This window comes from Embiotoca jacksoni, unplaced genomic scaffold (genome assembly GCF_022577435.1).
Source record: "Embiotoca jacksoni isolate LCO1_2020_lvr unplaced genomic scaffold, fEmbJac1.0.p SCAF_14, whole genome shotgun sequence".
Classification (NCBI taxonomy): domain Eukaryota; kingdom Metazoa; phylum Chordata; class Actinopteri; family Embiotocidae; genus Embiotoca; species Embiotoca jacksoni.
In genome coordinates this window covers 10,729,560-10,751,748 of record NW_027185274.1, presented here as the reverse complement: position 1 = coordinate 10,751,748, position 22,189 = coordinate 10,729,560, and the positions used below count along the sequence as shown (strand labels likewise).

The window sequence follows — 22,189 nt, the reverse complement described above, 5'->3', positions numbered from 1 at the left end:
CAGAAACTCCTACAAGTTATGTAAATACTTTTACTTTTACGGTTGATTAAGTCGGACAGACACAAACAGACTGAAAACACTCACTTGAATATAAGAGCAACCTACCTTTTTCAGACCAAAGTTTCTATAAAACAAAACAAAACAAAACTGATATGCGGGCCAATGTAGGTTGAACCAGTTAAAACTATTGCATATGAGAGCATATTGGTTACCTTTCTTACTCAACAAAACATCAAAATGCAACCTTGTTGTATTATTATCATAAGGAACATTTTTCTCTGCAAATGACCCATGCTCTTAAATATGATATTTCAGTAATGCCAAAAGGAAATGTCTTTAAATTTAGAACAAATGTTAACTTGGCCTCAACAATTAAGTAATTCGATTTTGGTGGTCAAAGGTTTTTACCTTTGTCACTGATTCATTGACTCATTGTCACTGTGGCCTCATATCTGTCCTATTCTTGTGATTATGATATCTCAGGAACGCCTGAAAGGACCTTCTTCAAATTTGGCACAAACATTCCCTTGGACTCAAGGATGAAGTGAATCGATTCTGATGTACTCTTTGGAATAATGGTTGTAAAGCAGAGCTTAAAAACATTTATGCAACTTTGAAACTGACTAAAATGATACAAATATGCCAGTAAAAGTATAAATGTAGCACAAAATGTTCTTCTCTTCTTCCAGAAAAAAACTCAAACAACAACAACAAAAAAAACTGCTCTTATCCTCAACAGCAGGCTGATGTGAGGCTCATCTCTCACCTCGGGCTAAACTCACAGTCTGATGCCCAAAGCACTCTTGTCTCCAGCCAACATTTGAAAAAAAAAAAAAAAAAAAAAAAAAAAAAGTATATTCCTGTGGTCTCATCTTTGACATGGCAGTCAACTTGAGGCAACTAAAAATGGCCTCCCTCTCTGCAGAAAGCCTGTGTGACTCCAGTCTGACCCTGCTACCTCGTTTCTCCTCTTTCACTGCAGCCTCCCAGATACACAAATGCATTTGTCAAGCTGGGCAGTATGGTTGAAAGAGATATCAATATTTTAGTACGATGTTATGGCTTTGTAAAAAAATATATTTCACTGTTATGCTTGAAATTATGTATATTTATTAAAATATGTGAAACAATAAAAAAAAAAAGTGTCATTCATTTGATGTTGCTTGAAATCATTAATTAGCTTATGTCGTTTATGAAAGGATATGAAAATATGATAATAATCCGGAATGCCACTGAATATTGATTAAAAATTAGGAATTATTGCGCAGCTAAACTCATGAACATGTGAGAGAGGACAGACGAAAGGACACACAGGAGAGTAAGAGCTGGACTGAAAAAAAAAAAAAAATCATAAATAGAACATGCAGTAGTTACTGGACGCTTTATGTCAGTCTGTATTGGACTCACAACAATCACTGGAACCACAGGGAAGAAAAAATTAAAATAAAACCATGTGGGCTTCATTTATAATGGGAACACTTTCTGGGGAAAACCTGGTGTGGTCCGGAGAGACGGCATCCATCCCACTTTGGATGGTGCAGCTCTTCTTTCTAGAAACATGGCCGTGTCTCTTAACAGCCCTAAAACATGACATCCCAGGGTTGAGGCCAGGACGCAGACTTGCAGTCTTACACGCTCCTCTGCAGCTTCTTTAAAGCTGTCACTCCCCCAAAACTTTCAACATTCCATAGAGGTTGTGTCTGTTACCAAACCACCTACATTTAAAAAATACACAAAATTCAACAACAGACGTATCAATGAAAATAAAAAAAAATAAAAAAGATCGATCCTAGCAATTTAATAGATTAAAAAAAAAAAAAAAAAGACAATTAAATGTGGGCTATTAAATATCAGATCTCTCTCGTCTAAATCTCTAAGTAAATGATTTGATAACCGATCATCAAATTGATTTATTCTGTCTCAGTAACCTGGCTGCAGCAGGAAGAATATGTTAATATTAATGAAGCAACTCCTGACTGACTGATGTTCTCCCAGCAGTAAGAGGCCTTCATAGTTTATATGGTCCTTCAAAACAACACCATTAGACAGAAACAGCAAAGTTACATGTTGAAAATTTGGAGGGAATTAACAGTGTTAGCCTTTGCATCATTGATCGTGTCATTCAACGGAACATCTTCTCCTTGACATTTTGTCCTTGTCCTTTTCCACCACTATATCTTATATTGTACAGAAATGCTGAATCCCTTGAGTTACAAAATGTTTAGTTTTTTGGAAATTAAAAATGAATTCGCTGCATTGTAAACAAAACAATGTTTTCTAGAGCTGCGTGCCTTGAACATTGTGTTGTATATTTTTTTGATGCAGTGTGTAAGGACTGCTCAATATAGTGTTTTAATTCTGACTGGCTTGGAACATGATCTGAAAACTTAAGTTTGGTTTTGAGCACAGATGAAACTGTTTTGAGGCGAAAGTTGGGTTTTGCAGGAAGATTTAGAGGTTTTGTGAATGTAGTTTGAAGATTGGGTTTTGTGCTTACAGTTTATAGAAAAGGGTGGAAGGTTTCAAGAAATGTGTCCTACCGATCGTGAAAAACTGTAATAGAGAAAAACAAGAACAACCCCAGGTTTTTCAGCAGTGTAGGCTGACAAAGAGTCACAGCTCTGTTGAGCCATCTATTCCTTCAGCTCTCGGCAGTAATGATTTCATCAACTTTTTCACGAATAAAATTGTTACTGTTAGGGGAAAAAAAATTGGGCAGACCCTTCCTGCCACTGTCACTGATATGTTGCTAAGCATAGCAGCCCTGGAAGCATCCGTGGGACCGGATTTGTACCTTGAACATTTCTCTCCTGTTGAGAACTCCGAGCTAACTGCAACTATTTCCTCATCTGGATCATCTACCCGTCTCTTGGATCCCATCCCAACAAGACTCCTCAAGGAAATCTTCCCTTTAATTAGTACTTCCATATTAGATCAGATCAACCTATCTATTCTAACCGGCTATGTACCATAGGTTTTTAAAGTGGCTGCAATTAAACCTTTACTTAAAAAGCCTACTCTTGATTCCAGTTGTTTTAGGAAACTACAGACCAATTTCCAACCTGCCGTTTATTTCTAAAATCCTTGAAAAAGTTGTTGCAAATCAACTTTGTGATCAATTACGGAGGAATGGCTGTTTGAACATTTTCAGTCAGGCCTTAGAGGTTTTCATAGCACAGAAACAGCACTGGTGGAAGTTACTAACGATCTCCTAATAGCCTCAGATAATGGACTTGTCTCTGCACTTGTTCTTCTGGACCTCAGCGCTGCTTTTAACATGATTGATCACACGATTTTATTACAGGGATTGAAAGATGTTATGCGAATCAAAGGAACTGCATTAGACTGGTTCAAATCCTACTTATCAGATAGATTTCAGTTTGTCCATGTCAACAATGAGTCTTCCAGACAAACAAGAGTTAGCTATGGAGTTCCACAAGGCTCAGTGTTAGGCTCAATACTTTTTACTTTGTATATGCTTCCATTAGATGTCATCAGGAAGCGCTGCATAAACTTCCATTGTTATGCAGATGACACTCAGCTATACCTTTCTATAAAACAACGAAACAAATCAGTTAGTAAAACTTGAAGAATGTCTGAAAGACATAAAGGACTGGATGACCAACAACTTCCTGCTTCTAAATTCAGACAAAATGGAAGTTATTGTCCTAAACACCTCAGAAACTTTCTCTAATCACTTTGTTAATCTAGATGACATTGTTTTGGCCTCCAGCACCACCGTGAGGAACCTTGGAGTCATCTTTGATAAAGATTTGTCCTTTAGCCACCGGATAAATCAAGTCTCTTGGACTGCCTTCTTTAATCTATGCAATATTAATAAAATCAGGAAAATCCTGACGAAAAAAAGTTAATTCATGCATTTGTTACTTCCAGGCTGGATTATTGTAATTCTTTGTTAGGATGTCCAAATTACTCATTAAAAACCCTGCAGTTGATCAAATATGCTACAACAAGAGTACTGACTGTAAATTATATTTCTCCTATTTTAAAGTTTTTCCTTCCCTCTGTTGGAGGTTTTTCTCCCTTAAAGAGGAGTTTTTCCCTCCTAGTTTATGTGGGAATTGTTGAATTGTCGGGTTTCTCTGTATAATGTAAAGTTCTGCTGTAAGGAATTTAATGTGTTAAGTGCCATGAAATAACCCGTGTTGTGATTTAGTGCTATATAAATAAAATTGAATGGAATTGAATTGAATTGAAAAAGCACATGAAATAAATATAAGTTGTGAGAAACATCAATCTTTAAACTAAAGAGTGAATTATCAGGGTTTTTTTTTTTCACCAGTGCCCTGCAGACATTGCAACTCTTTTTTTTCCTTTTCTTTATTTGAACAAATACATTCAGATTGAAAAAACATATTTTCGTGAGGGATGGTGGGGAGTACAAACATCAGTAATGAGGAGTCAATTACAGAATCTTGGAGCTTGTATCCGGAAATTACAGAATCTGTTTTTATTTGTAAAAGTTCGCTTCATCTCACTTTAAACACAAAGTCAACCAATATAAGAAGTTAAGGATATTTAAAGAGTATTCATAATTTATCAATAATAAATGTTGGATGCACTGTACAATATTGGTGTTTTTTGAATATTTTTTTTTCACCAGAGCCAAGGATCTAATGGTAGATGGTGTATTGATTCGTAAGTCCTCTGAGACAGCTCTGCAAATAAACTTGACGTGACTTATGTTGAATAAGAGAGCAGCTTCAGTGTCAGTGAAAGTGTTTCTTTTCAGGCACTTCTGAAAAGTGCGTGTGTGTGTGTGTGTGTGTGTGTGTGTGTGTGTGTGTGTGTGTGTGTGTGGCAGGTGTGAATATCACTGAGACAGGTGGTTATGTGGATGTGTGTGTATCCCTCTGTCTCTGTGGAGCTTCAGCCTTCATCCTAAAGGTATCCCAGTAGGCGGGGTCTTCCTCTGTCAGAGGCGAAGCCGAGGCGATGAGCTCACTGAACAACAGCAGCGTAAATGTAGTGGGGGGTTGAAGAGATGAAGAAAGTGTCTGAAAGAAAGAGAGAAGAAAGTTAGTGTGTAGTTGGGCTGTATCTAAAAAAAATATTATTCATTCATTCATTAGCCTGCAAAATGATGGAAAAAAGGCAAAAGAGACCTGACCAACACTAAAAATACCAAAATGGATCCTCATTATTGGGGAAGATTAAACTTAGATTTGGTTGGTATCCTTATTAAACAAAATATAAAAAATGTATTAGAACTATTTACATTCTTGTAAGAAATGTTCTATTCACCGTCTGAACGATTGATTCTCTAATTATTTCCCCACTATTGTCTAATTCAGACTATCGATTGTGACTCCTGCTAACCTTTTTTGAATATGCTAATTTCCTGAGTTGCTTGCTTTTGTACATAAAGGAGGTTTATTGGTGAACACTTCTTGTTGCTGCTGTTATGACAATCTCCACCAATAGATAAATTACATATTGTTAATCCAGCACTAACGCCTTCGACACATTGCCTCCGGTACGGCGACCCCCTCGCCGTGCTGTTGCAGCAGGTTCGTGCGTGTCCACACTGCCAGCGTGTCCGCTGCAGCGCTGCTACTGCCAGCCCTATCTTTATACACTGACTTCCCCTTTGATAAAGGCCATCGATAAATATTTGAGGTCAGACAAATAAAGAGTTGTAACTGAAAAGCAGTAACATCTTTTTTTCCTTTTTTTTTTTAACTACCTCAGTGCGAGACACACAGCCACCCACACATACAGCCTTTCGCCTGTTAAATAATTGGCACGAGCCTACATTGGGTTTCTGCAATGACTGCGTAGTTCACATGTGATCACTGATCTTTTCCATGTTTTTTTTTTTTTTTTCCTTTCTGGGAAACGCAGATGTCCCACGTGAAAAATAAGCGCAGCAGCAGCAAGGCAAGACACGGACGTAATGTACATCTCGTGCAGGGCTGTGCGGCCGCTAAAACCTGGGATGGGATCGGTGGACGGACTGCTTGTAGGTTTGGCTCACAGGGTGATGTTGGTTTTTGATTGTGAAGTATAATAAATGTCACATGTCCTTACTGCGGAGCCTGGTTTGTCTGCTGGTCCGAGCGCTACGGCAACATGATGATCAGCATCCAGCAAGCTCTCCTGTAGAATCACGCACGCACAGACACACACACACACACACACACACACACACACACACACACACACACACACACACGCAAATAAAAAAATTGTGCATAGTGCACCAAATTAAAAAAAAAAGAAGAGCAAATTCACACAATGTGAAAAATACTGCATCTGTGCACCCTTATCTCATATTCATTCATACATTCATGCTGCATGCGTCCACTCGTGCCTTATCTCTCGAATAAATGAATTTTGAACATCTCGTAACTGTTTGCATGATTTGTAAGGCGAGGGAATGAAGTCGGATAACCACTGTGCTCACCAGTTACACATCACCTCCCGAGCAAAAATGGGGTCCGTGATACCATGACGCATCATGAGCGTACACATATTCACTGTAAAGGTTGAGGAAATAAATATATTTTACAGCATAAAATGTGTGAAGCAAATCTGTAGTTTTCCAGCCTTGCTTAAAATAATGTTGATTTATTTTTTTACTGTGGGTTTTTTCGCTTGAACAAAAAACGTGCTACTAATCTTATTGCTTCTTGTATTTACATTTTAAAGGGAACATTCACTTCTCAGCTTGCCCACATCCACTGTAAATCCATCCGGTTGAGGCTCAATACATCCATTCAAACTTTATAACTTCTACTTCCGAATACCCGTGGTGGGTTTGTGCAACCAGAAACAACAAACATTTTAGAACATGTTATCGCGTTTAAATGTGAGCGTGTTATCATTTCACTGTTCGAAGAGAACTGTCTTTGTGAGTGTGTGCAGATTGTGCGTTATGATGTCCCTCAATGTCCGAGCCAGAGGACGTGGCAGCATTCCCGCTCATCTCGCCTCACTGTAAGCACTTAAGAGCTTCGAGTGGGCCTATTTGTATGCAAGACAAATCAAAGTCAATTCACTTCGAGTTCGCTTGACCTCTCAAGGTCACGGCAGTCATTTACTGATCACAAATAATGACGTGTTGCTGTTCTTAAGGGCGAACAGAGATATGACCAGCCTCGCTGAGATGTGTTGGTCCAGCCTGGAATGGTTGTTTGTACATCATCAAGCTCATGTCTGAGTAATTACACCTAAATGTGCAGCATTAAGCATGTAAAACATGACTGGGTGGAGCCAACTATATACGGTTGTGTAGTTTGGTGAAGTGATTCCCAACCTGTAGGTTGACCCCCCCCCCCCCCCTTCTAAGAATCACAAAATAAATCCAAGGGGTCGTTGATGATTAAAAGGTAGAAGAAAACCTCTGTTTGGTGTATATGAGGGGTCCCGCTTAGCCACTGCTTTTTTTTGTAAGGGGTCGTTAACCACTCGTTTAATCTTTAGCATTGTATTTTGTTATGATAATAATAAGAAACTAGTATGTAAAGCGGTCCACCACTGCTTTTCATTCTTTGTGCCCCATCAAATCCAACATACTGCATGTTGCTGTTACTTCACTATGTGCCCGAGATCGATAGGAGCCGTTTTTCCCTGGTGTGAAAACACAAGACACTAAAACAGCATTAGGCCTCCGTGACCTCAAGAGGGATGGAAAGAAGAGACAGCTTTTTAAACCAGTAGTAACCTTCTAGCAGCCACTTGTTAATCCCTCAGACACTGGGCACGGAGGGGCGAGCGAGACGAGGAGGAGGAGGAGGAGGAGGAGGTGGAAAAGAGAGGAATAATATGGGGAGGAAGGCACAAGACAAAAATGACGAGGATTGATGGAAACATGATTCTTCTGCTCTGATGGAGGCTTGTCATGGTATCAGGAGGGCTGGAGGGACACTCGAGAGCCCCTCTGATGCAATCACCCGTGGGTACTTTCCTGTAAGACCACCTGCGATCCACTTTGTAAATGCTCTTAAGGAGCAGCCAGACCCTTTGAACCACGCTAGGTTCACTGATTTCCCAAGAGCTGCTTTTAACTGGTTCTGTACATGTTAATATCCTAAATCATATGCAAAAAAAAACCTCACTTCATAAAAAGCTGACAAAGCAATTCTTTCACAACATACATTCAGTAGCCGCTCTATAGCTTTTGATCACATCACACGTTTTTCTTTTTCATTTCTTAACTCCCCTCACGACCTGATTTTGTTGCCAACTGATGATTCTCAGGTCAACAGTGATCTTTTGGTTGCAATTGCAAAATATGTTTTTGGTTTTGTTTCACATATTCTGCAAAAGCTAACTGCAGTTTTCATCCAGTAATGTATGCGTGTGTCTTTTGCATTTGGCTTGAAGGGCTGTTGCAAACAATTGGAAATGAACATTTTCATCTTTGTACTGTGAAGTAAAATTTCTGTTCAGACTTTCTGTGTTTAAAATAAACATTTGAGATACCACAAAACAAACTGTGGACAACTTTGAACACTATCTAAAGTGTGAATAAAGCCCACTGCATCTATAACAAGCTATGACACTGGTAGAAAAAAAAAGAAAAGAAAATACAACAGTTTGGCCCAATGCCTTTTGAATCTGGCAACTGATCAGTAGGAGAAAACACAGACTACTTCCAACAGTTTTTCAGTTTACAAGTTGGTGAAAATGAAAGAGACTGAAATATCGTGTCTTGTCAAACATTTTGGGAGCATGGGAAACATACTCTTTGGGATCTGGCCAAGTCTGCACGTTTTCAATATTCAGAAACTATACTGAAATAGTTGTAAATCTGCTCTCAGTTTGTTTTGTTCCTTTTAATTTAACATGAATTTAAACATGTACTAGAAATACGTCATGTAGAGTTTTAAGGATCCTGGTAGGTGTTTTTTTCTTTTGCTTCTCTTTGGACCTTGTTCTTAACCAGACTCACTTCAAATATCCAGTCCTCTTCTTGCTCCTCGTCTAGATGCATCTTGGTCTGACGCAGCGCACGGCCCTGTGTGAGCGGTTCGGACGACAGGTGAAACTCCACCCTCTGCAGGTTGAAGCCCAGACCTGTGCCGATGGCTTTGATGAAGCTCTCCTTCAGGGCCTTGGTGGAAAGGGAGAAAACCTCATCAGCTGCAAGCAGAAAATTATCACGGGCACATAATGGAAAAAAAAAAAAAAAAAGGACGTTTTTTTCAGTCTAACAAAGCCGAGATTGACAGTCTAGGCTGTGTGTGCTTCTGTTTGTGCGTGTGGTGTAATTTGGCTGAGAAGCACAACTTAAAAACCACAACAGATGGGAATCTATGCACACATGTTCAACAGTGTGTGTCCAAAAGAGGGACTTTGTGCGCCTGTGTGTCCAGCCAAAACCAACCCTGCTCCACAGCCAATAAGCCACAATAACACTATTACAAGGCTAATCGCTATGGCAACCGTTGAGCTCTACCATTAGTCAACAGCGTGGTGGTGATATCAAAGCTTGACGTCTCTGTGCCACCCTCTCAATCTCACAACATCTTTACTTAGCGCCACTGTTGCTTTCGCTGACCATCTGTGTGCGTGTGCGTCTGCGAGAAAGAAAACGAGAGAACAAGAAGGAGAAGACTGTTGTGTGACGAGGACACGCCATACAGGATACAGGAACTGGACAGAGCGTGAGAAAGAGACAGAAAAACTAGATAAACTTGAGATCACACATGTACCATATGTGCAAAATGTACAAATGTGTGTTTGTCTCAAAGGACACTGACAATGTTATTTTCTCCCCGTTTCCTTCTCTCTCTCTCTCTCTCACACACACACACACACACACACACACACACACACACACACACACACACACACACACACACCGCCCGCGGGACCCAGCAGCGTTGCAATGTGATGACAGGGTAGTATGGTTGCCATGGTTACCCAGTGGCGGTAGAACGCGGCGAGCTGCTGCTGCTCCGAGCCGGCTGATTGGATGATGCTCCACTCATACCCTGTAAACTGACGAGTCATGATGCGGAAAAACTCCGGCACGGAGCTGCTACCTGGATGGGAGGGAAGGGGAGGGAGGGAAGGAGGGGGGGGGGGATGAAAGTAAGTAAAGAGGAAGGAGAAAGAAGGATGGAGAAACAGAGAGAAGGAAACAGATGTGGGGAGATGATGGGAAAGAAGAATGAGGTGAAAGGGAGATGAAGAGAAGCTTCAGATGCAAAACTGAGAAAGAAATAAAGCCCCTCGATAATTATCCAAACACAGCGTTTGAGTTTAATTCAGACTGTGTTCTCTCTCCAAAATATCTCATATTCTGAATTTGACGATGACACACACACACACACACACACACACACACACACACACACTTGCATTAATCCAAATTTGCTCACTCAGGCAGCCTCAGTTTATACTTTTTTTTTTTTTACATATATGGGGCAACAGTGGCCCCGTGTGGTTGATTTGGAGAACTACTCAAACATAAGTCCATCTTTAACAGTTGGACTTAAGCTAATTAAATATATATATATATATATATATATATATATATATATATATATATATATATATATATATAAATAATCAATTAGAACTGAAAGTTAATGTAAAAACTGTTGCGCTCTTTATGTCTACAGTGAAGTGACGGAGAAAAAAAACCAACAACAACAAAGAAATCAATATATACATCTATGTTCATGTGTTACCCCGGTATCTACCTGGCATTGTGGTCTTCATGACGTCCACCCCGACTTGCACCCCCTGCTGTGCAGCAAGCACAGCGAAGTCTCCTTGGTGGGAGAGGTTGAAGCTCCAGACCGGACCTGAATCTGAACTGACCTGGAGGCAGACGGAGGGGAAAGAGATCCGATGTTCAAATAGTAAATATTATCAGTTATATATATATATATATATATATATATATATATATTTTAGCGACTCTTTGGTCTCCTGACAGCTACAACTTGTGTTTTGCTGACTGAGCCGAGTGATCTTCTACAGCAGACGTATTATATTACAGAAAGACTCCAAAGACTTTGACAACCTAATCACCCAAAGTGTTATTTCACCGCCGGACTTAGTTCAAACCTGCTGAACCTTTGTGTGCAAAAATCCTGCACAACGGGATATTTAGAATATGTCCAAAGTTCAGCCAAGTTAAAGTAAGTTCAATTGCTATAATTTAAGACTCATACGTTTTATGAAATCCCTCAAGGAGACGAGGGTCGGAGTGAACCTTCAGTGGTGCAGCCAGGTAAGGTTTCCCTCTGGCTGATCGCTCCAGGCGGATCTCCGACCAGGGGATCCCCATCTTCTCGCACACGAACCTCCTGAGTAACAACCGGCCCACCTGGAGAGGTCACAAAGGCAGACGAGGGTCCGTGTCAGGCACCTTCTGGTCGGTCATAATCCGACAGGACCTGCTGAAGGTGGCGGAAGTTCAGAGTCAAGACTCACCAAAGCCGACTTGGCGTCTTCGGCGAACACAAACTGTCCGATCCGGTGTTTCTCTTCCCGCTGGATGCAGCGAGCAGCGAGCAGCAACTCGGACCTGCTCGGTACCCACGACCCGCAGCGGAAAGCCCAGCGGACGGAGCCCATCTCCTCACCTCCGCAACTTCACCAGCTGTTATAGTAAGCTTACGTTAGCATGCGGAGTTTACGTTTTCGGTTTTTTATACCTTCGACGTTCAGGTGTTCGCGGTTCTCTCCAGCAGCAGCGAACGAGCGAGGGCTGTTGACAAAAAGTGAGACAGGACAACGCAGGCTTTCTGTTTACATTTTGTGTTTGACCGCCGTGCACATGCCCGGAAGAGTCCGGGCGAGATTCGATGTCGTCATAAGTGGGCGCGGTGCAAAATTGACCAATAGCAGCAATCGAATCGGTGCGCCACCGACGGTGCCTTCACGTGTTTTGAGGCATAGTGTATGAATAAACCGTGTTGGAGTTTCAATAAATACGGCGGGTTTTTTTTTTCGTCACTAGAAATATAAGATTTTAGAGGGAAATCACTGAAGCCTGCTGACTGTAAAGATGCTGCATCGTAATCCTCCAATTTTAATAAAACGTCTTTTAGGCAGGCTACACCATTGAAACCAAATTGCATTTCTTTCTTAGGCAACCAAATGGGGGAAAAAAAACAACGCGTTGTGCTGCATGAAAATAAGACAACTAATCAATTGTATTGCAAGGTCCAGGTACATTTTTCTAATGAAAACATTTTTACTCCTCGAATTTTCAACGTGAACATCAGATTTCTTCGTTTCTGACTTGGCCTTGAAAGCAGCATTCAAATTGTATTGCAACGATGCTGTTTTGATTGCGGTGTATCTCTGTGCGTAAGGTGAGTTATTTTCATGATATGTTGGACAAAATGTTTAAGTAAAGGTGGTGGGAAGATTTGATCCAGCACTGTATTTATTATTGTAATGATGAAAATGTGTTGTGCTCCTCTGGTCAGAAAAAATACTCAAAGCCTAATGTTCCTCGAAAAAGACGGATTAATTTGACATTTTTGAAAGGGAGTAACCTACAAGCAAAGATTACGCAAGCAGGTATTTTGTCTGCCTGTAGGTTAACGATGTATTCGTGCCAAATAGGCTATACCCACTTACCATTAATGTAGCCATACATAATGCAGTAAGGACAAAAATTCTCACAATTAATGTAGCCTATATTTGTAGAACTTATTGGTTGCTTATCAAACAATGACAAATTGCAAACTAGATTAATGTTTGGTGTGCTGCAGAGTAAAACCTTTGAAGGAGGATTTCATTGACAACTGGCAGCATATTCACGATGTGGTCACTTACAACCTCAAAATCGGTGTCTTACATTGACAGATGTGACAGATAGTGAGCCAGATATCCCTTATTTAAAATTTGATTAATTATCTTTACAGATGAAATTCATTTAAAAAAATAAAAATTAAAAAAAAAGCATCTGGAAGGTGGCCTAATTTCAAAAGATAAATAACAAAAAAAGTTCAACATGTGTAAAATTTTAAATTAAAAAGGTGAGAGACTTACATAGTGCGTTTAATATACTTTATTCACGCATTATTATGAGTTTGTTCTCCATACTGAAAGACACATAGGAGGCCTATTGCATGTCTGCCATCAATATAATATCCTTCCTCTGCGGTTTCTTCTCTTTTACCTTTTTTGTTTGTTTGTTTTTGACCTTTTGTTATTCCAAATTGGGACTCTAAGAAATGAACAAATTTGGGGTTTTGGGGTCATTTAACAAACCAAATGATATTGCCTGCTCTCTGTTTCACCTATCATCCCTTCCGGCTGTGATGCTTCTTTACATGAGTCAACTCACCAGGCAGCTGTCGAATCCAGAGAATAAAAGGCGGACCACCCTGAAAGTCTTGCCATAATAAAACTCTGTGGCTGCATTAAATCAGTGCCTTATCAAGGTAAAAAAAAAAAAGTGAACCCTCCACTCAAAGACAGCCTTTGAGGTTTTACTACCCCAGACTACCTGGTGTGATCTTTACAACTCAGCGCACTTCTTTCCAGCTTATTTTTCCTTAACTCCAAGTTTCACATTTCCTGACAGAGGCAGCATCTAGTGTAACAGCTGGGGTCCATCTCCCAGGTGGAAAACTTCGCAGGGACCGCTCGAGCCACAGAGGAATTCCTCCCCTGGTGAAAAATGTTGTGCTTTTGATGAAAAGGTGCTGACAAAGACTAACCTCTATCACAAACACCCACACTCTCCATCTGAAGACGGAGTCCTTCGTTTTACTTTGTTCTGTGACCTGTCTCTCTTTCCACCTCTGTTTCCATTGCTTCCCCCCCCCCCCCATTTCTTCTGTTTTTTTCCCCCCAGTTGTATCTTCTTGCTCCAGTTTGTCTCTGTGCATTTCCGGGGGTTTCTGTCCCTTCCTTGCTGTCAAGCTGGATTTCCTGCAGGTGAAGCATCTGAAGAGGAAGAGGAAGAGCAACTACAGTGTGAGAGAAACACAGATTCTCATCAGGGAGATCCACAAGAGAAGAGACGTGTTGTTCTCCAGACAGCAGGTATTGATCTCCTCTCCAAATCATAGACTTCATTATCTCAAACAGTTGCAGCAACAAGTGACTAACTCGTAGTGGAGTGCAGGATATTTTGTATGTCACCCAGGTTGATCTTTTTTTTTCTGCTGACTGAATCCGCATCCACTACACCCACTCTTCATTTACGGGCTTGCTCACTGTAAAAAAAAAGTCCTAACAAAGCTCCAATTTTCTGTGATCTCTGTTTTCTGAAGTGTGAGTAGAGGTATACAGATGAACAAGAACTGCAGCAGCAAACATTTAGCTAACTCTCCAATCTTGCTGCATCCAATTAGCAACTTTTTTTTTTGCCCTCGTTCCCTCTTTGAAACCTCAGAGTTTAATGTGTGAAGGACATTTTTTAAACCAGGTTGTTTCATATAAATTCCAATCAAGACATTTTGAGTGAGAAAAAGAGTGACGCTAGGAAAATGTCTGCCAATATTGGCTGATGTATTGATATCAACATATACAGTATCCTGGCTAGTAAGTAAAATGAAACTCCGGCACAGAAGTGTCAAGATATGTTTAAACTCGCATATAAGCAGTATCTTCTTTATCTACACTGTCCACCAGAGAGCACTGGCATGTCTGGTTTTCAACTTAAGATGTCCTGCATATTACACACCTGTGTCAAATTTCAGCTAATATGCCATGATCATATGTTGTTCTCCAGTTTGGCTAATCAGTAGTTGTGTAACTAACAGCCCAGTGTTGGGGTCATGCATCCCAATGTCTTTCTAATGGTAGATGATTTCATTTGTATCATAACTGTTTTCCCCATCATACAAACTATATGCAAATGGAAACAGAATTTATGAAAAGCACTAATACAATCCAGTACTGGTGGGCCTATAACCCAATGGAGAGTTTTGATAGATGTGGCAGCTTTGTTATGTTTTAAGGAAAACTGTCATTTCCATTATTTTGACAGGAGCCTGCAAAGCTACGCTGCTGACAGAAATCTACATTTGAGTTGTTAAATTAAAGGAGTTGTTGGTTCTTGTTCTTCTTCTCTTCCCTGCGGGTCTGATTAGAACACAGCCATTAATGAGCTGAAGAGGCAGGCATGGGAGGAAGTGGCACAAGGAGTGAATTCACTGGGAGAGGGAGAGCTACGTACTGCTGCTGAGGTGTGTTTGCCTCTGGTCAAATCAAACTTTTACATTTATCATATTCATCCAGTGTGGATTATTAAATAGCCCACCATCTCTATTCTCTTCCACATGAAGTCCTTTCTTTCCTGATTTCCTCTGCAGGTGAAGCGTCGTTACCTGGACTGGCGAGCGCTGACGAAGAAAAAACAGCTGCAGGCTGAGCTCTCTCTCTCTTCCTCATCCTCCTCTGTGGCCATGAAGACTGAGTACGAACAGTCCTCCCCCGAGCATGAGGCAGCTTCTCTGGGATCGGGATGTGACCAGCTGCTTGACCTCTCAGGCTTCCCAAAGGACTGTCACTGCGACTGGCCGGAGCTGGTGGCTCTCGGTGAGCCGAGCGGGCCGGCCACGTTTACGCTGCCGGGTGTCAAGATGGAGGACGACGTTAGTGACTACAGAGTACGAAATAGAAACTCAATCATCTACGTCATGGTGCCACCGTAGTGCCTGTGTGTGAACAACAACATGACAAGACAGAGGCTTAGTTCTTACACAGTCATTAGATATTTTGATTCAATTTTAGTGTATTCAATACCTTTGAAAAATTATTCTCCAAAACATGTTCATACTATTTGATACAGGGCTCACATTCACACTGTTCATGTTATGAGCAGACAAGTGGCATACATTGACATACAATTATGACTAATTTGCTAATTATCTTAATTCATGTCCTCATCAGTAGATGTTTAATACATCACGGTGATTATCCAGCACATTATGTAGCTCAAGTGGCTCTTGTTAATCCAGTCTGCTGATTGGCCTCCTGTAGGTCCACAACATAGAGACCAAATTAAGTTAAAATTGTGTGAATCAATTAAAATGTAATTGAAGATTGACATTTTGATGTTAATTTTTGTAAATACATTAAGGTCTGTTTTCAGATAAAATTCTTGAGATATCACGTTAATCACCCCTGAGGGAAAGTCAGGTGTTTCACAATAAGTCACTGAAAACGTCCTTTCTTAACAGTGTTATTGCACCGCAGTCTAATAAAATACCTCATATTACCTGCCAGACAATCTCCAGTAGTAAGAGAGATAATAGGTTTGTGTGTCAGACCATGTTACGATCAGACACAAAAAAACATCCATTTGAGTCACAGTGTTTTGGGGGTGTTAATGATCATATTCTGTATCTCAGAGCCAACCTGAGATACAGAATATTGAATCAAAAAGTATAATAAAATGATTTTCTTATAAAAAAAACCTAATACAATTTAATTGATTGACATTAATATAAAAATTTATAACAATCAGAAGGAATCAGGATCTTACATTTCCCATGATGCATCTTTCCACCTTGTGTAGCTGTTTTTGCGGTTTCATGTGTTAAACGGTGGAGTGCCCCTTTAATGATTTCACTCTCTCCCTCTAGCTGGACGGTGAGGTAGGTGATGGAGAAATGGACGAGGATGATATTCCCTCTTTCCTCAGCGACATTGAGTCACGTGGAGAGGGGCATGTTGGTGACGTTTACTCCCACAGCGACATGCTCAGCTCTTCCAAGGACCCGACTTCCACCACCAACAGAGATCTGCCACCGGCTGGCGGCCTGATGGGAGTGCCGGCTCACGGGCTGGGTGGACTCAGCAGTCTTGAGAACACGGGTGCAGGGTTTCTGGTTGCTGTTGAGAAACAACGATTCGAGCTGGAAAAAAAGCGTCTGGCTGTGGAGACTGAACGCCTGGCCGTGGAGAAAGAGCGTCTGGCGGTGGAGAAGGAGCGACTTTGTCAGATGGAGGTGGAGAGAGAACGACTGCAACTGGAGAGGGAGAGGTTACAGGTGGAGAGAGAGAGGCTGAGGCTCCTGCTTGTCAGCCAATCAGAGCACATCGACTCCTCTTTTAACCTGCCACCACAACAAGGCCCGCCATCCTCCTCCACTTCTTTATCCTCTACTAATGATGGACAGAGGGAGAGAGAGAAGAGAAGCAAAGGCTGGATAGCAGTGGTTGATCTGGAGACAGAAAAGCTAAATCTGGAGAGGGAGAGACTGCAGCTGGAGAAAGAGAGACTGCAGTTTTTCAAATTTGAGGCGGGCAGGCTGCAGATTGAGAGAGAGCGCCTGCAAGTGGAGAAAGAGAGAATGCAGCTGCACAAAGACCATCAGTCAGTAAAACTCTAATAAGAGAAAGAGAATGGCTGAAAACAAGGACTAAATTTTATTTCCATCATCTTCTGGGATGCTTTTAAAAGTGATACGATCACAGTATTTGCACCAAGAGCAGATTTCGCACACACGTATCCTCAAAGAAGGTGAGAGGCACTTAATGATTTGAATTTGGCCAAAGGGACACCCAAGATGGAGGGCAGGAATATTTATGACCATCATGCATAAGCAGTGCCTTTTCATGTCTATATGAAAAGGGTGACTGGACAGAAATGATACCATGATAATAAAATGTAGGATTTGTTTGCCGCACTTGATTTATAAAATGCAAATTTTTAACAGCTGTTCAGTATCTGTCTAAATATGCTAATGCACAAAATGTGCAGTGTAGGACATTAAATGCTGACTTGTCATATTGTCTAGAAATGTTTTATAATGGTATATGTTAAAGATGATATCTTGCTCTGCAATTATGCATCAAATCAGTGCCATTTTATGCACTGCACGGTGCTCGCCTTTATCATTTTAGCTTCCAATCTTGAAAAAAGAAAAGCACAAAACTGTTTTTGTACAGAGATTTTATGCTGTTTGTGTTGCTGTCAAGTGCTTGTTTTAAAATATCATTCACAGTAAATGTTGTACTAATATTTTATTTTTTTTACAGACATGGAGACATGTCATATTAAAAAAACAACAACTCAGATTCTACTAATAACATGACCAATGAGACGTCATAAAATATACCAGGAATTCAGCCACTATTATTTTAGAATTTACACTTGTTCAATAAGGTCTGTCGATAAGGCATATTAAAATGTGTGTTTTTGCCATCAGGATTTGTGGAAGAAATCCTGAATTTGTGGTGAACGGCTGTTTGGTGTGCATGCTAGACAAATTAGGTAAAATATTCCGAACTATAACTATAATACCAGAAGTTCTGCTATAAACTGTAAAGTGTTGAACAAGTCCAACACAGACAAACATATAAGTTGTTTTTCCCTCAAATTTTTACCCTGAAATATGACTGTAACAAGGTTGGTGCTACCGGGGTCTCTCCTGGGCACAGATGACACGCTCAGTCGTACGTTCGGGTGTAAAATGCCTTTATTTGCCCGGTCCATACACCAATGTATCTGTGCAACCGCTCCTCCCCCAGCCTCCTTCTCCCTGCTCCCTTTATAGGGGAGAGCTCATCAGTCCCTATTCGGCTCAGCTGTGCTCATTACACCTGCCCGGCACCGTTCCCCGAACCACTCCTCCCACTCTCTACCCCCTGCAGCTGAGCTAACCACACCCCGCCACCACAATGACCTTCAGGAATGTTGCCTAAATTAGCTGCCCTTTAGGTTTCATTGTTTCTATTAAGATTTTCTTATATAACCTTTGTTGTTATGGCAACAGTAAATGCGATTTCAAAAAAAAAGTTCTCCCAGTCTGGTAATACGGAATAGCCTGTTATACACCCATCAGTCCACGCATGTTGAGGTCATGTGATGAAACCCAGGACTTTCACCCAGGATAGCAAAAGTCAACGTGGATTACTTTTAATATGTAACGTAACGTAATTACCTAACGTATATTAAGTTATGTGGCTCACCTAATATTTTGTCAAATTACTTATTTTAAGCCAAACCTCAACTTTTTCCTTGCCCTTACGAAGTATTTTTTTGCTTAACGCTAACCAAGTAGATTTGGTGCCTGAACCCAAGGTATTGTGAAGTGGACAGATGGGTATGTCACACGCTTTGTCCTGATACCAGGTTGGGTCTCCTGCAATCTGCTGTTTATGAACTTTAATACGCAGCTGGTCGTAATAAGGTACTTGCACAAAAGACATATGGCGTCGAAGACACTTTCAAAGTGTTATGGGCTATTGCAAAGTCTATCTTGCTCTTGTACTGAAGGTTATTTCATCCAATACAATTAAACACGTAATATATTTGATCGAATTATTATTATGATGTTACCTCTACAATGAATGTAATATTATTTATATATTGTAATGGTTTCTGACTCTACGTTATTAGTTTTGTAAAAGTTTGTTGACAAAAAGAAATGCAACTTCCAAACAAATTTTGTGATGGTCAGAGGTGAATAAAATTTGTGGTCCACTTTCAAGCTCCAAAGTACTTCTGACGGTGAACAACTGCGGTCTGTCTCATGCCTTCATGTTTTCATGTTTGCCTTTGAAGAATAATGGTAAAGAGAATAAGAAAATAATCCTTTTTTTCTTTTTGTCTCCTCGATATTGATGCACCTCAGGAAGCTCATCAGCGGTTCCCAGATCAGCGTAGGCTAATAAAAGAGACAGGCGTTAAAAATCCCTTTTGGCACCGATGGGCCACGCAAACCCTGAATCTCTAAAGATCCAGCTTTTGAGGATTTTTTTCTCAAACTGATGTAACCTGGTGACACTCGTGTTTAATTTTTTTTTTGCTTTTCACTTAAAATGTTTATCTGTGTCTCAGTGGCATGGAAGCGTAGATACAATTTTTTTTTTACCGCAAAACCAGAGCCAAAAAACTAAACAGAAGAAATAAAACATACAGTTCAAACACTTAAATTCATAAGTGAGACCTCTTTGAAGCTCTAAAAATCATCTGAGCTCGCACAAACACATAAACACACATTCACAATTAGGTCAGCAAGGCAAGCAGAGATGAAATCCCAAAAACAAGTTTATTTTTCTGTCCCAGGGTTATACTCTTGTCTGCCAGTAAGATAAAAGCTTTATATGAAAAGGTTCTTCTTTAGCTCTCTCTGGATTTAGAACTCTGAAAATTCACTGTATTGATAGAGTCCCTCAGCGCTCGAGGCAGCGATTTAACTGATGGCTGTCCACACTACGTGTGTTTATCCAAGACACGGCCAGAGCAGAGGAAGATAAAAATGCTACACTATTTCCTTTCTGATATTGTATTAATTTTTACATTTACTTATTATGGCCTACTTTACGTATTACTGTCATCCCTGTTAGGAAAATTAAATGAAATGGGGTAAATGTTGCGATCTTGCCATTAAAACGTTTAGCAAATTCATCACTTTCAGCAGAAAAAAATAAAACTGTTGGGTTCTTTCGGCTCTGGATTTAAGGGGCCTTATAAGAACTTTTAAAAAAGCACATTACACTGATTTTTGCACCTAGCTTCAAAAAAAGATTTCTAAAGTCAAGTCCTCCTTTGTCAGCCTCTCAACAATGTCCTCGGAAATTTGCAGATGAAGAGTTTGTGACTTTTACTTGTATCTAATATGACCTGAGCCTGAAGGTCAGCACTCACTCTGACTCTTAATTTATGTTTAGTATTGTCAAATATATTCATCACAGGGTGGAGGAATATTTGGTGGTGATTAATTTTTTCCCTGTGAGTGAATGGAGTTGGGATAATCATTCAGAAACAAATTCTTTGTTTTTGTAATCAACTTTTAATCAGTTCCATTTGATTCACTCTTGAATCTAAGCTGAAAATATTGTCATATTTTTCAAATGCCATTAATTGAATAACAATTTTATTGTTTGATTTATTCTCCAATCACTCAGAAAATTATATTTGTAATAAATCAACTGAAGAATCCCAGCTGCATGTTCATTTGCTGTCATCTCATATTGTATCTGATTGACTAGTCTGTATGTATTCTATAGTAACCAGACTTCTCAACGGACTTGAAATAAATAGACCATAGCTGCAGCAGCAACAGCAACAGCGGCAACAACAACAACAAGAACAACAACAGAGAAGCACAGGGATGAGCTGCTTGTGTGCACTGAGAGTGCTGGAATTAAATTTTCTATCCGATCATGAGAGACGTCTCAAAGAAATGGAGAGTGCAGGGGAGGTGGTCATGATGGGAGAGGGGTTGTGGAGGCTAAATTAGGGCTGGAGATGGATTCCCATGAGTGCAGGATGCAAAACTAGAGAAATGAAGTATGACAGGATGAGGGAGGATAAGAGAAGGAGCAGAGGCATAGAGAGAGCGAACAGAGAAGAAATGAAGAGGGGCTGAGCAGAAGGGGGGTAATGCAGATCTGAGAGAAGGAAACACAGAGGCTGATGAAAATGAGATGAATCGAGCCAAAGAAAATAAAAAGGTGAAAAGGCTGCTCTCCCTCTGTGGTGATGATAAAAGAGGCAGATTGAAGGGGTAAGGGTGTGTGTGTGTGTGTGTGTGTGTGTGTGTGTGTGTGTGTGTACGTGTGTGTGTGTGTGTACATATGTGTATGTGCACATGAAGGTGTAAGGTTAAAAGGTTGGCTGAACCTCCCCAAAACTGTTATTTTGCTGCATCTCAGGGTAAATGGGAAATACTTGTCAGTAATAACCCAGCATGGGGGGTGTGGGTGCGTGAGTGCGCGTGTGTGTGTGTGTCTGTGAGAGCGAGATGGGAAATAATGGGAAATGCTTGTCAGTGATGGCTCTGCATTAGAAGGGTTACATCCCCAAGGATTGAAAAGAGGAGCCCAAATGACAAAATCACAGCAGGGAATTTTGAACCCGGTAACATCTGATCTACAACAGCAGACTGTGCAACACAGGCTTCACACACGCACAGAACAGATACACAGAAAATGAGGGTTACAAATCCAGCTGTCCTTGAAGACATCTCAAAGCCAGAGTTATTGATTTGAATTCTTGCTGTGTTGCCAACAACAACAATAAACAAGATCAACTAGGCTGATATCAATTTTAGCCATGCTGTCATAATCTTACTGATTAACATTTAGCCCACGGCGTTGGTGTGCCAGCCCCGAGTACAGCTCCACAGGAAGTCTGGCATGGCTATACTTTTAGTTTTGTTAATTACTCAACTGTACGTTCTGGCTTTAAGGTCTACTGTGACACTGTCGTTGCTACAAGAGCACATTTATATCAGTACTTGCTAAATATTTTTCTCCTTTTCTCACATAAATTCTGCAATGT

The 22,189-nt window shown here is 40.5% G+C and overlaps 2 protein-coding genes across 3 annotated transcripts; one reads left to right on the top strand and one right to left on the bottom strand.

Moving 5' to 3' along the window:
* Positions 1 to 4,340: 4,340 nt before the first annotated feature.
* Positions 4,341 to 11,755, bottom strand: aasdhppt (aminoadipate-semialdehyde dehydrogenase-phosphopantetheinyl transferase). 2 transcript variants are annotated; one of them, XM_069147917.1, is made up of 7 exons: positions 11,416 to 11,755; positions 11,195 to 11,308; positions 10,677 to 10,797; positions 9,892 to 10,013; positions 8,918 to 9,079; positions 6,052 to 6,120; positions 4,341 to 5,018 (listed from the first exon to the last, which is right to left on the bottom strand). In XM_069147917.1, exons 1-7 carry the CDS (start codon positions 11,557 to 11,559, stop codon positions 4,851 to 4,853), a joined length of 900 nt encoding a protein of 299 aa, XP_069004018.1. In that variant the 5' UTR covers positions 11,560 to 11,755; the 3' UTR covers positions 4,341 to 4,850. The 2 variants fall into 2 exon arrangements, with proteins under 2 accessions (XP_069004018.1, XP_069004019.1); XM_069147918.1 differs by lacking the exon at positions 6,052 to 6,120.
* A 1,194-nt stretch (positions 11,756 to 12,949) lies between these two features.
* Positions 12,950 to 19,538, top strand: msantd4 (Myb/SANT-like DNA-binding domain containing 4 with coiled-coils). Its single transcript, XM_069148385.1, has 5 exons — positions 12,950 to 12,953; positions 13,799 to 13,989; positions 15,042 to 15,137; positions 15,264 to 15,560; positions 16,539 to 19,538. Exons 1-5 carry the CDS (start codon positions 12,950 to 12,952, stop codon positions 17,286 to 17,288), a joined length of 1,338 nt encoding a protein of 445 aa, XP_069004486.1. The 3' UTR covers positions 17,289 to 19,538.
* Positions 19,539 to 22,189: the final 2,651 nt, after the last annotated feature.